At 40.9% G+C, this 15521-nt stretch overlaps 1 protein-coding gene across 2 annotated transcripts in view; it reads right to left on the bottom strand.

Annotated features, from left to right (window-relative positions):
* The window catches only part of PPP2R3A (protein phosphatase 2 regulatory subunit B''alpha), a gene marked incomplete at its 5' end in the record, with an annotated part of 158547 nt that overhangs the window by 114201 nt on the left and 28825 nt on the right, over positions 1-15521 (bottom strand). For both annotated transcript variants that reach the window (XM_079704145.1, XM_079704146.1), the window contains 3 exons: positions 949-1051; positions 7251-7354; positions 15101-15367. In XM_079704145.1, the coding sequence (XP_079560271.1) occupies positions 949-1051; positions 7251-7354; positions 15101-15367 (474 nt within the window). The remainder of the gene's footprint in view (positions 1-948; positions 1052-7250; positions 7355-15100; positions 15368-15521) is intronic.

Below are 15521 nucleotides of genomic sequence, written 5' to 3'. Positions count from 1 at the left end.
CATTTTCTGAACATGTAAAACTGTTCCAACAACTAGAAGTCTATGTCATACAGTGTTAGAAGTCAGGATAGTGGTTCCCCTAAGGCAGCAGTGACTGGGAGGGAGCATGAAGAACTTTGGGGGTACTGGTAATTTTTGGTTATTCATCTGGGTTCTAGTTACACAGATGTACTCACATTGTGAAAATTAATTGATGCACTGTGATTAGTGTGTCTTTTTGTGTATGTATGTTGCAATTCAACAAAAATCTATTAAAAAATTGATGGTAGCCACGAATACAACTTAAAAAAACCTGCACTACATTAATGCATCTTTCTGCCCTTCTTTAGGTATCCTAACTAACAGTAAACAAGGATTTACTAGAACAACTAAAAAAATGATGTGCATTCAACAGAAATGAAAGGCAGGTCTCAGCTTCAAGTAATCTGTGAACTACTTAGAAAAATGTAATATTTAAATATGAAATTAAGAATATTAACAAGCAATGTATCAGGCTATGAAGAATGCTATAATAAAAACAGATCCAGTATTGGCATGCAATTGATTCTCATCAGAAGGCCTGGATATAAATATTCCCCAAGTGGGCTCTTTCTGTTGGAGATCTCTTTCTCTTTAACCTTAACAAAGGTCTACTCGACTAGGCCAATTGCCTGGTTTCAGAAGGTGCTCCTGTGACTGCTGTGGGTGGGCAAGAGGAGAGGCTGAGTAAGGCCTCTCTCTTCTGCTTCAGTGGAAGTAGCCCTGTTTTATCTGTTTCATACTATTATCTGTTTATACTATTATCAGTGTTAATTTTCTCTAAACAAAAGGATTTTGCTGCTAAAACAAGCTTGGAAACAACTCGTCTAGAAATCTGACCTCTAAATTTGTATATCTCAGTTGAAAAAATTTTAAAAGCCTCTGAAACTCTAAAAATAAAACCCATTTTTAAAAGGAAATGAAAATTACCTGAAGTAAAGGAATAAAATCATCCTGTTCTAGATAGCTGCAGCTGGGCTTTGCAAGAAGACAGATAAACTTAGAGGCATCATCATGATGGTTACTCAGCAACCTAGAAAAGAAACAATTGCTTAGGAAGACTGTCTACTATGAACAATGACTACAACATCAATAGTTGGTAATTTCAGTCTGATCTGAAGGCCGTTTAGATCAAGAATCAAGTGCTCTCTTTTCAGTGATTAAAAAAAAGGAAAATTTTCCATGCTCTTGATTTTGTCAAAGGGCCATCTTAATAAAAGCTCAACAACAAGATGGTACATTATTTTTGTAGAATGCTTCTGAGACCACAGAGTCAACTGAACTAATGCATGTAAAAATACACTTGAAGGAGAATGTCTGTTCAGGTTAGCTCAGGGCATCTGCAACCAGAACTCCAGAGCTGCCCACTAGGAGGGAACACATCTGATGGACCACTACATACCACGTAAGACATGAACTTCTGCTTGTCCAGGCTGGCAGACATATTCAGGACTAACATGATAGGGGGCTTTTGAAATTAGACTTTGAAGCACCAGGCTTAAGAAGAAAATGAAGGCCCTATTAAATCTTCAAGTTCTAAGAATTCCTCACATCCAACTAATTGCTGGACATTTCCATCTGGATGCTATACTCTGACAGTAAAGTCAAAATAGCGAAAACCAGATTTAAAATCTTCCTCTCAAAGTCACGGATGTCTATTTTTGTTAATGGTGGTACCACTCCAAGTTATCTGGGCTTGAAAATTTGAAGTCATTTTAAACTTATTTCTCTTCCTTATTCTCCACATCCAATTAGTTTCCAACCTTTCTTGCTTTTCTTCCTTAATCATTTATTGAATGCTAATTGTGTGCCAGATACTGTGTCTGGCCTTGTGAATACTTGAAATACAAAGAAAATAAGACATAGTTTTGTGCCCTGTAAGGAACTTACAGTCTAGTGAGAGAAATACACCAATGATTATCTGCCTGTATAATCTTACTACAGAAGTAATAAACTCAGGGTGTCATGGAAAGACACAGGAGGACCAGTGAAATTCCCTGAAGAGTTGTGAAGTAGGAAAGTGGACTGTTGCAGATCAAGGGGTTGCATGTACAAAGGTCTGGTGTGAGACTGCACAGATTATGTGAGCAGCTGCAAGCACTGGGGGGGTAAGGGAAGGGGACGTGAGCATGTAGGATTGGACCCTGGAGGCCCTTTTATGTTAGGTCAAGAAGCCTGGACTTTCGCCTACTCGCAGAAGAATTTTAACTTGGACTGTGACATGATCAGATGTGTTTTTCATAAATATCAAGCAGAAATCTTTCCAAGGGCCTGAGCATGGATATTGGCAGTGGGAGACAAAGAGAAAGGGGCAAATATGGTTCAAGTGAAAGGAAATGGTAGTTGATAGGTGTGGAGGGGTAAAAGGGAGGAAGTCCATGATGACTCCCAGGTTTCTATCTTAGACCACTAGGTGCTTGGAATTTGGGATGGGAATACTAGAGTCCTGAGGAATATTTCCTCAAAACATTTTAGACAACCATTCCTTCCTTCCTATTTTTGTTTTATCATCAAGTCCAGGGTCTTATTACTTCATGCTGAGACTTTTAGAAGGGAAGAGGGTCATAACAGGCTTCAGTGTCCATGCAACCTCACATCATGGACAATTCATCATTCTAAAACATTCTTTGATTATGTAATTCCCTTTTCCAAAAATGTTCAACAGTTTTCTACCACTTATATGAGTAAGTCTAGATGTCTAAGTTGGGCATTTAAGGCCCACTTTAATTAGGCTAGAGTCTGCCTATCTCACCACTTTGCTAAATGAAATGTCCACTCCAGGCAGCTGGCCTGAACCACTCTTCTCTGAGCGTGCTGTGTGCATTCTTGCCTCGGTGCCATTTCTCATGCTGTTTTACTCTCCTAGAATACCACCTCTCCCAACTTTGCTATCTGAACGCTGGCTTTTTTTTTTTTTTTTTTGCGGTACGCGGGCCTCTCACTGTTGCGGCCTCTCCCGATGCGGAGCACAGGCTCCGGACGCGCAGGCTCAGCAGCCATGGCTCACGGGCCCAGCCGCTCCGCGGCATGTGGGATCTTCCCGGACCGGGGCACGAACCCACGTCCCCTGCATCAGCAGGCGGACTCTCAACCACTGCGCCACCAGGGAAGCCCAACGCTGGCTATTCTTTAAGGTCCAGCTAATGTATTACCTCTTTCAAAAAACCTTCTCTGACAACTAAATTCCTTACTGATCTTTGTACTATTTAATTTGTATGTATTACATACACCGTTGTACCACGAACTTTCTTTTATTTCTCTGGCACCTAAAGGGCAGGCAAAGTTATAGCTCTTTTTTTCCCTTAACACTAGACATAGTGACTTTCACATTGAAGATTCTCAAAAAATGTTTGTGATCTAACAGATATACCCTTAACTGACTTCATTTGTGATGATTAAAGCCATAGAATGATCTTTATATTTATTTTCCTTATCATTCTTCAGCATGCTCAGGACACCCAAAGTTAAATAAATATACAGTTCAGAAAAAGGTTACTGAAATAAGTGTTGATGGGAATCACCTCTTAGGATAAGAAAATGGGTGGGATGATCACAAGAAAAAGGCACTGAGGTATAGCACCACTAAGTACAAACTGTACAGACACTGACAGATGAGAGATTCTCTAAGAGGGAAAAGTCAAATCAGGTATGGCCTTTTGCTATCAGAAGCATGAATCAGAGAGAAAAGGTGAATTCTGATTCTCAGCCAATGCTAGTGGCTGGTGAACTCTATAAAGCAGGAGAGAAAGAGATTTTAAAAAGTCGTGAAAGCTGGAGAAAGAAGGTAAACATAGCTATTCTAAACTATCTTCCAGAGCTCTTAGGACGAAATATTGTTTTGTTAGTGGAAAAATGACACTTCGACACGAAAAGGTAAGAGGAAGTAAAGCATAAAAAAGCTGGGACAATATTACTGACTCTGTGTAAGAGGAGCTCTGTCACAAAGCTGGTAACCTGGGAACTCAAAAAGAAAAGCTGTGGAGCAATGCCTTTCCCCTGAAAATGTCTTGACCACAAGAGAAACAGATGTCAAAGTACAGATATGAAATGGGCAGCAGAGCAGGGAAGGGGAGCAGAGGCAGGGGAACAAGAGCCTGTTAAGGTGCTCAAACCACTCAGAGGAGGGCTCAGAAGCCTCCACCCCATAAACACTGGGACAGGAGGCAAACTACTTCCCGTTTGGCTGTTAACTTTTGTATTTGACTTTCCCCCCAAGATTATATACAGCCTATTATTGGAGCAAGTCAGCATGTGTATGTATATGCCAGTGTTTTAATTCTGTGTCATTATCTGCCAGTTATTTTTTTTTTAATTTTTTAAAATTTATTTTTTGGATGCACGTGGGCTTTCTCTAGTTGTGGTGAGCGGGGGCTACTCTTTGTTGTGGTGTGCAGGCTTCTCCTTGCGGTGGCTTTTCTTGTTGTGGAGTATGGGCTCTAGGCACGTGGGCCTCAGTAATTGTGTCACGCGGGCCCTGGAGCGCACGGGCTTCAGTAGTTGTGGCGTGCGGGCTGTAGGGCACACGGGCTTTCAGGAGTTGTGGTGCGTTGGCTCAGTAGTTGTGGCTCGTGGGCTCTAGAGCGCAGGCTCAGTAGTTGTGACGCACGGGGTTAGTTGCTCCACGGCATGTGGGATTTTCTCGGGCCAGGGATCGAACCCGTGTCCCCTGCGCTGGAAGGCGGATTCTTAACCACTGCGCCACCAGGGAAGTCCTGCCAGTTATTTCTTTGTACTTGAAAGTTTTATATACTATACTTGGACCCAAGGCACTTTATGCAAAGGGTACAATTTGTAAAAAATTATAAAAATAAACACATGTCTTCTTTAAGGTCAGTGCGGTAATTCAAACCATCCTGCTTAGTTGCTTTGTCTCCCAAAATAGCCATACTCGAGTCTCCTTTAAAGCCTGCATTTTAAGTGCTGAGAAAGGAGCTCCCGCTAGAGGGCGCTCCAGTCGTTATAGTATCTGGCCAGAAAATAAAGCTTTGATACAGAGACATCACAGTTACCTGTTCACAGAATTTTTTTTTTTAATTTTTTAATGAAAAAAGACAGGGACAGTTGCTCATGCTGTATAACTTCATAAGCAGTGTCCTGTAGTAACTGAAAATGAAGACTTGTGTTTCAAGTCTTTTTGACTTTTGCCTTTGCAGAAACAATCTCTTTTCCTTGGAGATAAAATGAAAATGATTCATCTCAATAAAGGAATATAGCTGTTGCGGGTGCTGCTGCTCCGTCCACCAACAGAAATGTCCACCCTATCCCGGTGACATGAAGTCTAAGACAAAAAAACTGGCTGTTACTTTCCTTAATATTATGCAGTTAACTGCTGATAAACAAGTTGATTACTAGTTTTTCTTTGGTAGTCAGCCTCAGGCTCACAAACATAGGGTCCTAGCATATTCAAAATAACTTAGAATGTAAGTAGTTATAGTTCTTCCCTCTGGCTCTAATTTTTTATAGAATGAACTACTCCCCCCCCCTTTTAATCTCCCAGCTTCTTCAACATTTTCTCTGAAATAATCATAACTCACTTCTTGCTCCTTTCCCAGACTGTTAGATGGCTTTTGCCAACAGTGCTGAACTCAATGGCTGAAGATACCCAGGACAAGAGCTGTGTAACATCCCTATTCTTTCTATCCCTTGTTCACACTCCACCTGAGGCATTTTTCAGGGCCTGGCACCTACCAGGGGGAGAGAAGCTAGCTGAATGAAAGCTAGAACGTCTACACATTTCAAGATCTTCAGTTCTGCTACTGTTATACACTGATTTCTAATAACAACAATAATAATTAATAACAGACAAGCAGACCACCCCGCTGAAGTCCTGGCTTTACTGGTAGGGAATCCAAGCTGACCCCCCTATTGTTCAGGCCCTTGGCTCTAGTTTCTTCCCTCAGGTTCTATGGTGCCAGAGACAGCCAGAATGGCAAATGCCAATTCTTTTACTGGTTTACTCCTAATTAGTGCTTTTTTGCTAATTCTAGATTCCAAGGAATTCTTCTTTTACAACTGCACACAAAAAAATTTTTTTAAAGATTTTTATCTAGCTGTTTCCTATTTGCTATAGGAGAGGTGGAATGGTGACCATGGCCCTGACTTTGGAGGGTCATCCTGCTGGTATATGAGGAGTGGTTCTAGTCCTTGGTATTTGAACAACTTAGAACTATTCCCTGTAACAAAATGACTAAAATTCACCTGGAAAACATGAAGCATTTATAACTTTTAGCTTTGATGTCATTCTTTAAAAGAAGTCCATCAACTGGTAGTCTTATATCCCCTGATCACTTTAGTTCTATTGTAATGCAAGAAGAACTTGGTGAACTCAACTTGCTGCTAGATTTTTCAAAATAAGAATACAGTTATTAATCACCTATTATGTTCTCAAGCATTATACTACTAAGGGCTTTGAGGTGGCATGAAAGAATCAGAAGAATCTGTAAGCTGAATTTTGCTGCTATTATATGTTGATTTTAAATAATGATGATGATGATAGTGACATCAGGTGAACAGCATTTCCTGATAGTTCATCAGGAAGGGTATCTAGCCCAGAAAAGATGAGAAGAGCATATTTAAAGAAGGCTGATCAGTTAAAAGAGGTAGAAGGGGCATGCTATAACAGTCTCTTAAATTGATGAATATATCAAGAAATAACTTCTAAAGAAGAAAGAAGGGAGAAAAAAATAAAAGAGAGAAGAAAGTTGGATTTGAATTCAAGAAAACTTGTCAGGATGTTAAAATCCAGGAGTATCTTGATAGATGTACTATTCCTTTGTTCCTTAACTGGAGCTTTCAAAAAGTAATAACTAAAATCTACTAGAATTCAGCTATTTTTAAGAAATCAACTACATACAATTCTAAATTTGATCACATGAGAATGGAAGCATGTGACATGTGTGGTTTGCTCCCCTTAAAGGAGCATTTATGTCACTGCTGCGAGAGTCAAATCCTAAGACTCAAACTGTTAACAAGTGAAACTAAGAAACTACCAAATAGTTATTAAAGAAGTATTTCTGAAGATCTGTTTTACCAATTAGAGACATGTAAGATAAAGGCTTAGGGAAAGAATTTGTGTGTGGGCATAAAAAGTTGTGAATCATTGAATTTTACTTGTTGAAACAAAGGATAAGGGGAAAATTAATAAATGAGTAAAATAAGTGACTTTTATAAAGCATGTCATGAGGGCCGGACAATTCCTTGCCCAGCCCCAGAGTAACTGCTCTCATACTTACTTTCTCCACATGGCAATGAATGACTGGGCTGACACAAATCCTGTCCTCTCTCCCCCTGCAGCCCTGAACATGGGGGTTTTCCAATAAAGAGGACAGCCACAGACCTGCAAATAAAGCACAAATACAGCGTAAGCCAAGGGGCAGTGAAGAGATGACACGGCCAAAGAAAGGGCCTTTGTGGCTTTTACCCTTCGTGCCCCAGTGGACAGAAGGGCCCTTGGAGGAGCAAAACTGGGGCAGAGGCAGATGTATCAGCTGGGGTAGATTCAGCAAGACAGAGGGGAAACAAAAGAAGAAGATGACATGTTTAATGAAGAAAATGAAAACCCATTTGCCTTTTCTTCAAGCACATTTATAGTGATGTTTCTTTACCCTAACCTAAAAAAGCAACCGGATCTCCCTCTGTTCCTACCACTCTTACATCATATATGTTCTACCTTCAGGAAAAAAAAGAAGTGACTGAACGCCATGGTTCTGTATGCCGTTCCCTCCTATGGCAGGAAAATACAGCCACCTTTATTGCTCACTCACTTGGTGTCAATACACTCTATCACCTCTCTCCCTCTCTCTCCTTTGCTTAGTGTGTTATTAAGCCCCAGGTGCAAAAAGAACCAGAAAAGCCTGGACTGTTCAAGAAAACAGCTATAAATCTATTTAAATGGATACAATTCAGGTGAAAGCTGAAAGGCAAAAATTAAAATGCTATTATTTATTTAGAAGATACCACAAACGACTACATATTAGAAAAACCTTAGAAAGAACTAAAATACAATACCCTAAAAGATGATTTTTTTCTCCTCAATAAAAAAGCTCTTTGTTTCAATTAAGAAAAATTATTCTTATACTCTTATAAGAGACAGTCTGTACCAAATTAACCTGCTTTTTTTCTAGAGGGAAAATTCTTCCAAGTAATAATAATACCTAAATATTAGTGGAGAAATAGTCTCTAAATGATCCCAATTTTGTATATACACATAAAATGTATTCCCAACTCTGAAGCTCTTCAAAGAGTCACATCTTGTCATTGCATAAAGATATTCTTATTATTCATATTAGATATAGGATCTGTTGAGCCTTATTCTACAAAGGGAAGCTTCCCCTCTGACAGATGACTGGATGTGAACCCACATTAGGTTGAAGTGAAGCTGCTCCTGATGTGAGGCCACAGTGCATGGGGGATCCCCACAGAAGCCTGCATAGTACCTCATCTGAGATCAGTTATGCTGACAGAATGCCCAGGGCTGCTGGGTTCATGTCAGAGATGAGGATATGGATGGTGAGATTCAGGCCAAGGGAGGTAAGTACAGGGCAGAAATAAGAGATTGCTTCTGCCAGGGCCACTAAAGCATGTTCTGCAAGCAGGATGGAATTTAAGATATCTTAAGTCCAGAGGTCAAATACCTCCACTGAGGTCAAGAATGAGGGAAAGGTGTTGCTTAGCAAACAAATGGATTTTGTTTGCTGTATAAATTATGACTGCCAAGGTACAAAGCTTACAATTAACATACTTTGGGTGGTAACTGTCAGATCCACTTTCCCCAATCCCAATCCTTCCTTTCATGCAGAATGGTGGTTTGCCAAGAAAACGCTCTTAACTATGACAGGCTGTTGGTAGCTGCTGGGAAAGTTGAAAGAATCGCCTGTATTATGGAGGTGGGGGGTGCAGAGTGACAAAAAGGGAGAAAATACAAGGAGGGACTGGAACTGGCTCGCCAAGGTGCTTGACGCTCCCACCACTAGAGCCACTACGGAGTTTTCAGAATTGGAAGGGATCAGGAATCTTCTAGTTCATCCTTGGGGAGTGATCGCCAACTCAGCGAAACACTTCCAGGCACTGTGCACTTACTATCTCCCGTGGGGCTACTTCCACTATTAAAAACTTTCATTTCCTTGGATTACAGTCTTTTATTCAGAAGACTCTGGTTCACATGTGTACACATCACCTCATAAAGAGTAGTAAATCACTGGGATTAACATTCACAAATTTTTTATGACCCAAAGGCAGAATCCTAAGAGAAGAGGTACAGAATACATATGTTTTGAAGTAGATGGGAAACGGCTGACTTGTTTTTCTTGTAGTGGGTCACCCTGAGCAGCCAAAGGTTGGGCAACATGAGGGTATTGGGCTCTTGGAGAAAATGCCAAAAGAAAAAACTGGAAGGGCAGTGGATGGCAAGGGCTGCAGACATTACACTTTGACCATTTTAAAAAATGTATGGCTGGCCTGCATCAGCTTAAAAACAAAGGATTAAGATAAAGGGAGTGAGCGAATAGCCAAAGCAATCTTGAGAAAGTAAAATGGGGCTTGAGGAATCAGACTCCCTGACTTCAGACTATACTATAAAGCTACAGTAATCAACACAATATGGTACTGGCACAAAAACAGGAACATAGATCAATGGAACAGGATAGAAAGCCCAGAGGTAAACCCATGCACATATGGTCACCTTATTTTTGATAAAGGAGGCAAGAATCTATAATGGAGAAAAGACAGCCTCTTCAATAAGTGGTGCTGGGAAAACTGGACAGCTACACGTAAAAGAATGAAATTAGAACACTCCCTAATACCATACACAAAAATAAACTCAAAATGGATTAAAGACCTAAATGTAAGGCCAGACACTATCAAACTCTTAGAGGAAAACATAGGCAGAACACTCTATGACATAAATCACAGCAAGATCCTTTTTGACACACCTCCTAGAGAAATGGAAATAAAAACAAAAATAAACAAATGGGACCTAATGAAACTTAAAAGCTTTTGCACAGCAAAGGAAACCATAAACAAGATGAAAAGACAACCCTCAGAATGGGAGAAAATAATTGCAAATGAAGCAACTGACAAAGGATTAATCTCCAAAATTTACAAGAAACTCATGCAGCCCAGTATCAAAAAACAAACAACCCAATCCAAAAATGGGCAGAAGACCTAAACAGACATTTCTCCAAAGATATACAGATTGCCAAAAAACATATGAAAGGATGCTCAACATCATTAATCATTAGAGAAATGCAAATCAAAACTACAATGAGGTATCACCTCACACTAGTCAGAATGGCCATCAAAAAATCTACAAACCGTAAATGCTGGATAGGGTGTGGAGAAAAGGGAACCCTCTTGCACTGTTGGTGGGAATGTATATTGATACAGCCACTAGGGAGAACAGTATGGAGGTTCCTTAAAAAGCTAAAAATAGAACTACCATATGATCCAGCAATCCCACTACTGGGCATATACCCTGAGGAAACCATAATTCAAAAATAGTCATGTACCACGATGTTCACTGCAGCTCTATTTACAATAACCAGGACATGGAAGCAACCTAAGTGTTCATCAACAGATGAATGGATAAAGAAGATGTGGCACATATATACAATGGAATACTACTCAGCCATAAAAAGAAATGAAATTGAGTTATTTGTAGTGAGGTGGATGGACCTAGAGTCTCTCATACAGAGTGAAGTAAGTCAGAAAGAGAAAAACAAATACCGTATGCTAACACATATATATGGAGTCTAAAAAAAAAGTGGTTCTGAAGAACCTAGGGACAGGACAGGAATAAAGATGCAGACATAGAGAATGGACTTGAGGACACGGGGAGGGGAAAGGGTAAGGTGGGACGAAGTGAGAGAGTGGCATTGACATATATACACCACCAAATGTGAAATAGATAGCTAGTGGGAAGCAGCCGTATAGCACAGGGAGATCAGCTCGGTGCTCTGTGACCACCTAGAGGGGTGGGATAGGGAGGGTGGGAGGGAGATGCAAGAGGGAGGGGATATGGGGATATATGTATACATATAGCTGATTCACTTCGTTATACAGCAGAAACTAACACACCATTGTAAAGCAATTATACTCCAATAAAGATGTTAAAAAAATTTTTTTTTAAATTAAGTGGGTTTCTTGCAGACAAAAAAAAAGATAAAGGGAGTCAGGAGATCAATAAGAACCTAAAAAAAAAGTAAATGATATCAATCTGAGAGCAACAGAATAGAAACTTTTATAACAAAGGGGAGAACAAGCTCATGTCAAGGCTTTTTACAAAGGAAAAGACTGGATGACAAGTGAGGAGGTACAGGACGCGCTGAAAATGGGTTTAGGAAACTGAGGTTTAGAGTAGGAGGTAAGAGTCAGCGTTGCTGGAGCAAAGAAAGCTTGACTGACACCTATAATTAGATCTAAAAATGGCCCAACAACATAAAGAACTGAAAGCAAGGTTGTCTAATGATACATAGGAAGAGATGATCGCCCAATATTTGTAATGTTCTTTAACATTTTAAAATGTCTCACGCCCATTATTTCATTTGGCCCTGACATGATCCCATACAGAAGAGGGCGGGTATTTTTATCCAGTTCTGCAGATGAAGAGAAAAAGAGGCTAGCTTACAGGCCACAGGCACGATGGGTCAAGATGGTACCGTATCAGCCAATGAGAGGAGCTGGAGGGCTTTGTACGGTTCAGAAGACTTTCATTCTTTTCCCTCAACTTTCTGTTAGAGGCTAAAACTCAGTGGTGACAAATACTTCCCTTGCTGTTCCTCAGTTTCTGTTCCTATGCTGCTTTTGTTCCTCTTAGATTCATTCTCTAGTCATTTCTTCTCCATCACTACTTAAAGCTGTGGAAAAAAGTACAAACTACATACTGAGAATTTAATCAGAAATGGACATTAATCTCTCCACGCTGTTTGAGGTTGAAGATGAATGAGCTAAACTTCACCAACAGATGCAGATTTCATAAACACAGAGTTTTCTTTGCACTTAAAAAACAGACCCCAGTCTCTACAGCTACACTTAAGCATCACGGAGAGTAGACTGTAAACTCAAGCTGGGCTTCCAAGTAGCTTTATAAGAGAGATTCTTCTCTTTTCTTTTGATGTGGACCTTTTTTTTTTTTTTTTTTTTTTTTTTGCGGTACGCAGGCCTCTCACTGCTGTGGCCTCTCCCGTTGCAGAGCACAGGCTCCGGACGCACAGGCTCAGCGGCCATGGCTCACGGGCCCAGCCGCTACGCAGCACGTGGGATCCTCCCGGACCGGGGCACGAACCCGTGTACCCTGCATCGGCAGGCGGACTCTCAACCACTGTGCCACCAGGGAAGCCCAGTAAGACTGATTTAGTGAGTGCCAACAGACTGGCCGTAGCCAAGGAAAAGCTGGATTCCATGAGCCTAGCTAACTGGAAGACATGATTAAATGAATTTTTTAAAAATAAATGATTTTAAGAATAAACAGGCAAAATCCAATAAAACGAGCTGATACAGTACTTCTGAGGTCATTATACACACATCCTCATCTTTACATGCAATGTTAGTTTTAACTTTTTAAAAGTATGAGCAGTTCACTTTGCTATCTGAGCTGACAATTAAGGTCTAAGAGCAGTGAACACAAATGCTTGGCACCCCTGAATGGAACTTAGGGCTATAATCAAGTACAATTCAGACAAGTTAATCAGACATGTATGTGTATACTGGCTATTGTGCCACATGATAATTTGGTATAAACAGTAAATTGTCACATAAATGCCTGTTACTATGGCTACTAAACAAAATAGTTTTCTATCTTTTTAAACTTCTTATGTTGTCAGCTTCAACACTGGCAGTTTTTCCTGATGCCATCTACAGACTGATCCTCACTGCCTGTAAATAGGAAAGTCCTCCCTCTGACTCCCCACATGTAAACCCCTTCCCTGACTTGACTACGTTCTTTCCTACACTTCTCGTGACGATGTGGAGTCCTCAGGCTCTCTGCTCTCCTCTCACTGTGCATTCACTGTGGAGTGCTGGCGGCCACTGAGCCACAGGCAGAGCAAGGCTACCACCAGCCAGGTGGGAGAGCCAGAGCAGGAGGGTGGGGGCAGCACAGCAGGAAGGCTCCTCAGTCAGGCGCTGGGAATACTTAGAGCAGGAAGGTCGACCCAGAGACCTTCAAGACAGAGCAGGCTACAGGTCTCTGGCAGTGAGGCACTAGTCACTGATTGGCTCTCCAGATGTGGGGAGCCCAGAAGGCCACCGGGGAACTACCACATCCTGCAATCTGCAGTCTCTCCTGTTTGCCTGCCCGAAGTGGTCGGTGAAACCTCATGTCTCTCTCACACAAATTGTTACCATGTTAGACATACCCTGTTTGGCATTTATGCGATTAACGTGTTATCTCCAAATTAGACTTCATTCATCCTTGCTAAATTCTATCTTTTGGATTTAGATTCATCATTCTAGCCCACTCAGATAATTTGCCACTTGATTCATAAAAGAGCCATCTCTCAAAGCCTGGTGTAAGAAAATGCCAATGTCCTGAAAGAACTTATAACTTATTTGGGTGGATATAGCTTGGAAGTCAGCTGACAGTATGTTAGCATACGTCCAGGGGAGATAGGGCAGAAACAGCACGATGCAGGAGTCAGAGGACAGGTCTCCTGACATGGACAAGCTCTGTGACTACACGTACATACTTGTAGGACTCCAGTTTCCTCATGTGTACAATAGAGGAGAAGCAGGTGAACTCTTACTTCTGGAACGAAAGAGGCTGTTTTTCACTAGAAACATTCTACGGGGTCAAAAAGCAAGTTCTCAGATTGGGGGGCGGTGACGAACAAAGGAATAAAAAAAGGATTCTTTTTCACTTCCCTTAAAATCACTCTACTTACAAATTATTTAACAGTGGTAACAAATGTTCTGAGGTTAGAGGTAGGAGAGAGGATGGGACATGACAGGGCAGGGGTTCAGGGATGTCTCTCAGGACACAATGGAACCTAGGTCTTAGAGGATGGGTGACATGGGAGTGGCAGAGTGGAAGCCCATTTTGGAGGGGAGAACTATGAGAGCCCAAAAGCAGAGGCAAGCCTGTGGGAGGGCAGGTGGGTCAGGCCCATGCAGGGAACAGTAGTTTGGGTTTTATCCTCAAAAGCAGTAGTTTTCAAACTTTCAAATATTATTCCTGAAAGCAGAGGAAGCGTTCCCAGTAGAAGGGTGCATAGGGTCTTGGGAACTCCCACTTGGTGTCTAGTTGTCCACATGCAGCCCTTACCCTACTAAAACCCCTCTGTCTCTTGAAGCACAGCTTGAGACCACTGCTAAATCCTGAGGTATGATCTGACTCTTCAGTATACATGCGTCATAAAAACAGAACCCAAACAAAACAAAGCACTCCTATAGATGGTAGGAATCCCTGAATATTGCTGAGCTGGGGAATGACATGATCAAATATAAACTGATGATTATACTCAGTATTAACTGTTCTAGGAGGAGGCTGGAGGTGTAGAATCCGTTACTAAAGATGTTACAGTAGTCTTAGCATTAGGGACTAAGACCTTAAATTAGAAGCAGTTGGATATATTGAAAAGTATCACAGACTTGCTTCCTAGTGGCAAATCCACTTATTTCTGAGAAGACTTACAGTGTTGAGCTGGCCTAATTGTTCCTTGTCTGGCTTCAGGGCAAGGAGTTATGACCAATGAATGAGAACAAAAAAAGAGAGATTTGTATTCAACACAAGGGAAATTTTTCTAAAAAGGAAGGCTATTTAATGATGGAACAGGCTGCTTGACAAGGTAGTGAGTTTCCTGTCACTGAAGGCATTCAAGCAGATAATGAATTTATGTGTTGGTGATGCCATGGATGGAATTCCTATATTAAATGGGAGGATGGACTAGGAAATCACTAAGGCTTTTTTCAAACTTAAGAGTTCCAAAAAGTAGAACCATAGCTAATACATCAGTGTCAAATACATTTTTTCAATATGGAAAAAAAGATCTAGGTATGCTTACAAACAGAGAGCAAGGAGGCAATAAAGAGAGGGAGATTGGGATTGCTAGAGAAAGGGAGATTATGCGTCATTTAGTAGTTATATTACCTTTGCAATTTTTCCCATTTCATAAATGTCTGCTTTCTGATCTTCAATATCCAGGAAAGCAGTTTCAATTCTGCTTAGAGTCTGTTCGTGATTACTGCAGGCATCGGGGAGTCCTTCAGGGAAGTAGAACCGTGGAATGTTGATGGATAATGTTGCATTCACAACATTATTCACGTGAGGAGCAGGGGAGAGAGGTTGGGGACTACTTGCAAAGGTGGCTGGAGGTGGAAGTGGTGTTCCAGGTTTCTTTTCTGGTTTATTTTGAATCTGGAAAGAAAATATGATTATGAGACACAAATATTCTAAACAGTATATATTACTGGAAAGTCCTCACCAGTAATAGGAAGTTGGGTGTAAACACAAGAAACCACAATTAGAAGCAGTACAGATGAAGAGCTCACTCAACTATAGACAGGGGTAA

The sequence above is a fragment of the Hyperoodon ampullatus genome (genome assembly GCF_949752795.1).
Source record: "Hyperoodon ampullatus genome assembly, chromosome: 5".
NCBI lineage: Eukaryota > Metazoa > Chordata > Mammalia > Artiodactyla > Ziphiidae > Hyperoodon > Hyperoodon ampullatus.
The sequence above is the reverse complement of the archived record's forward strand: the minus strand, read 5'-3'. Positions and strand labels throughout refer to the sequence as shown.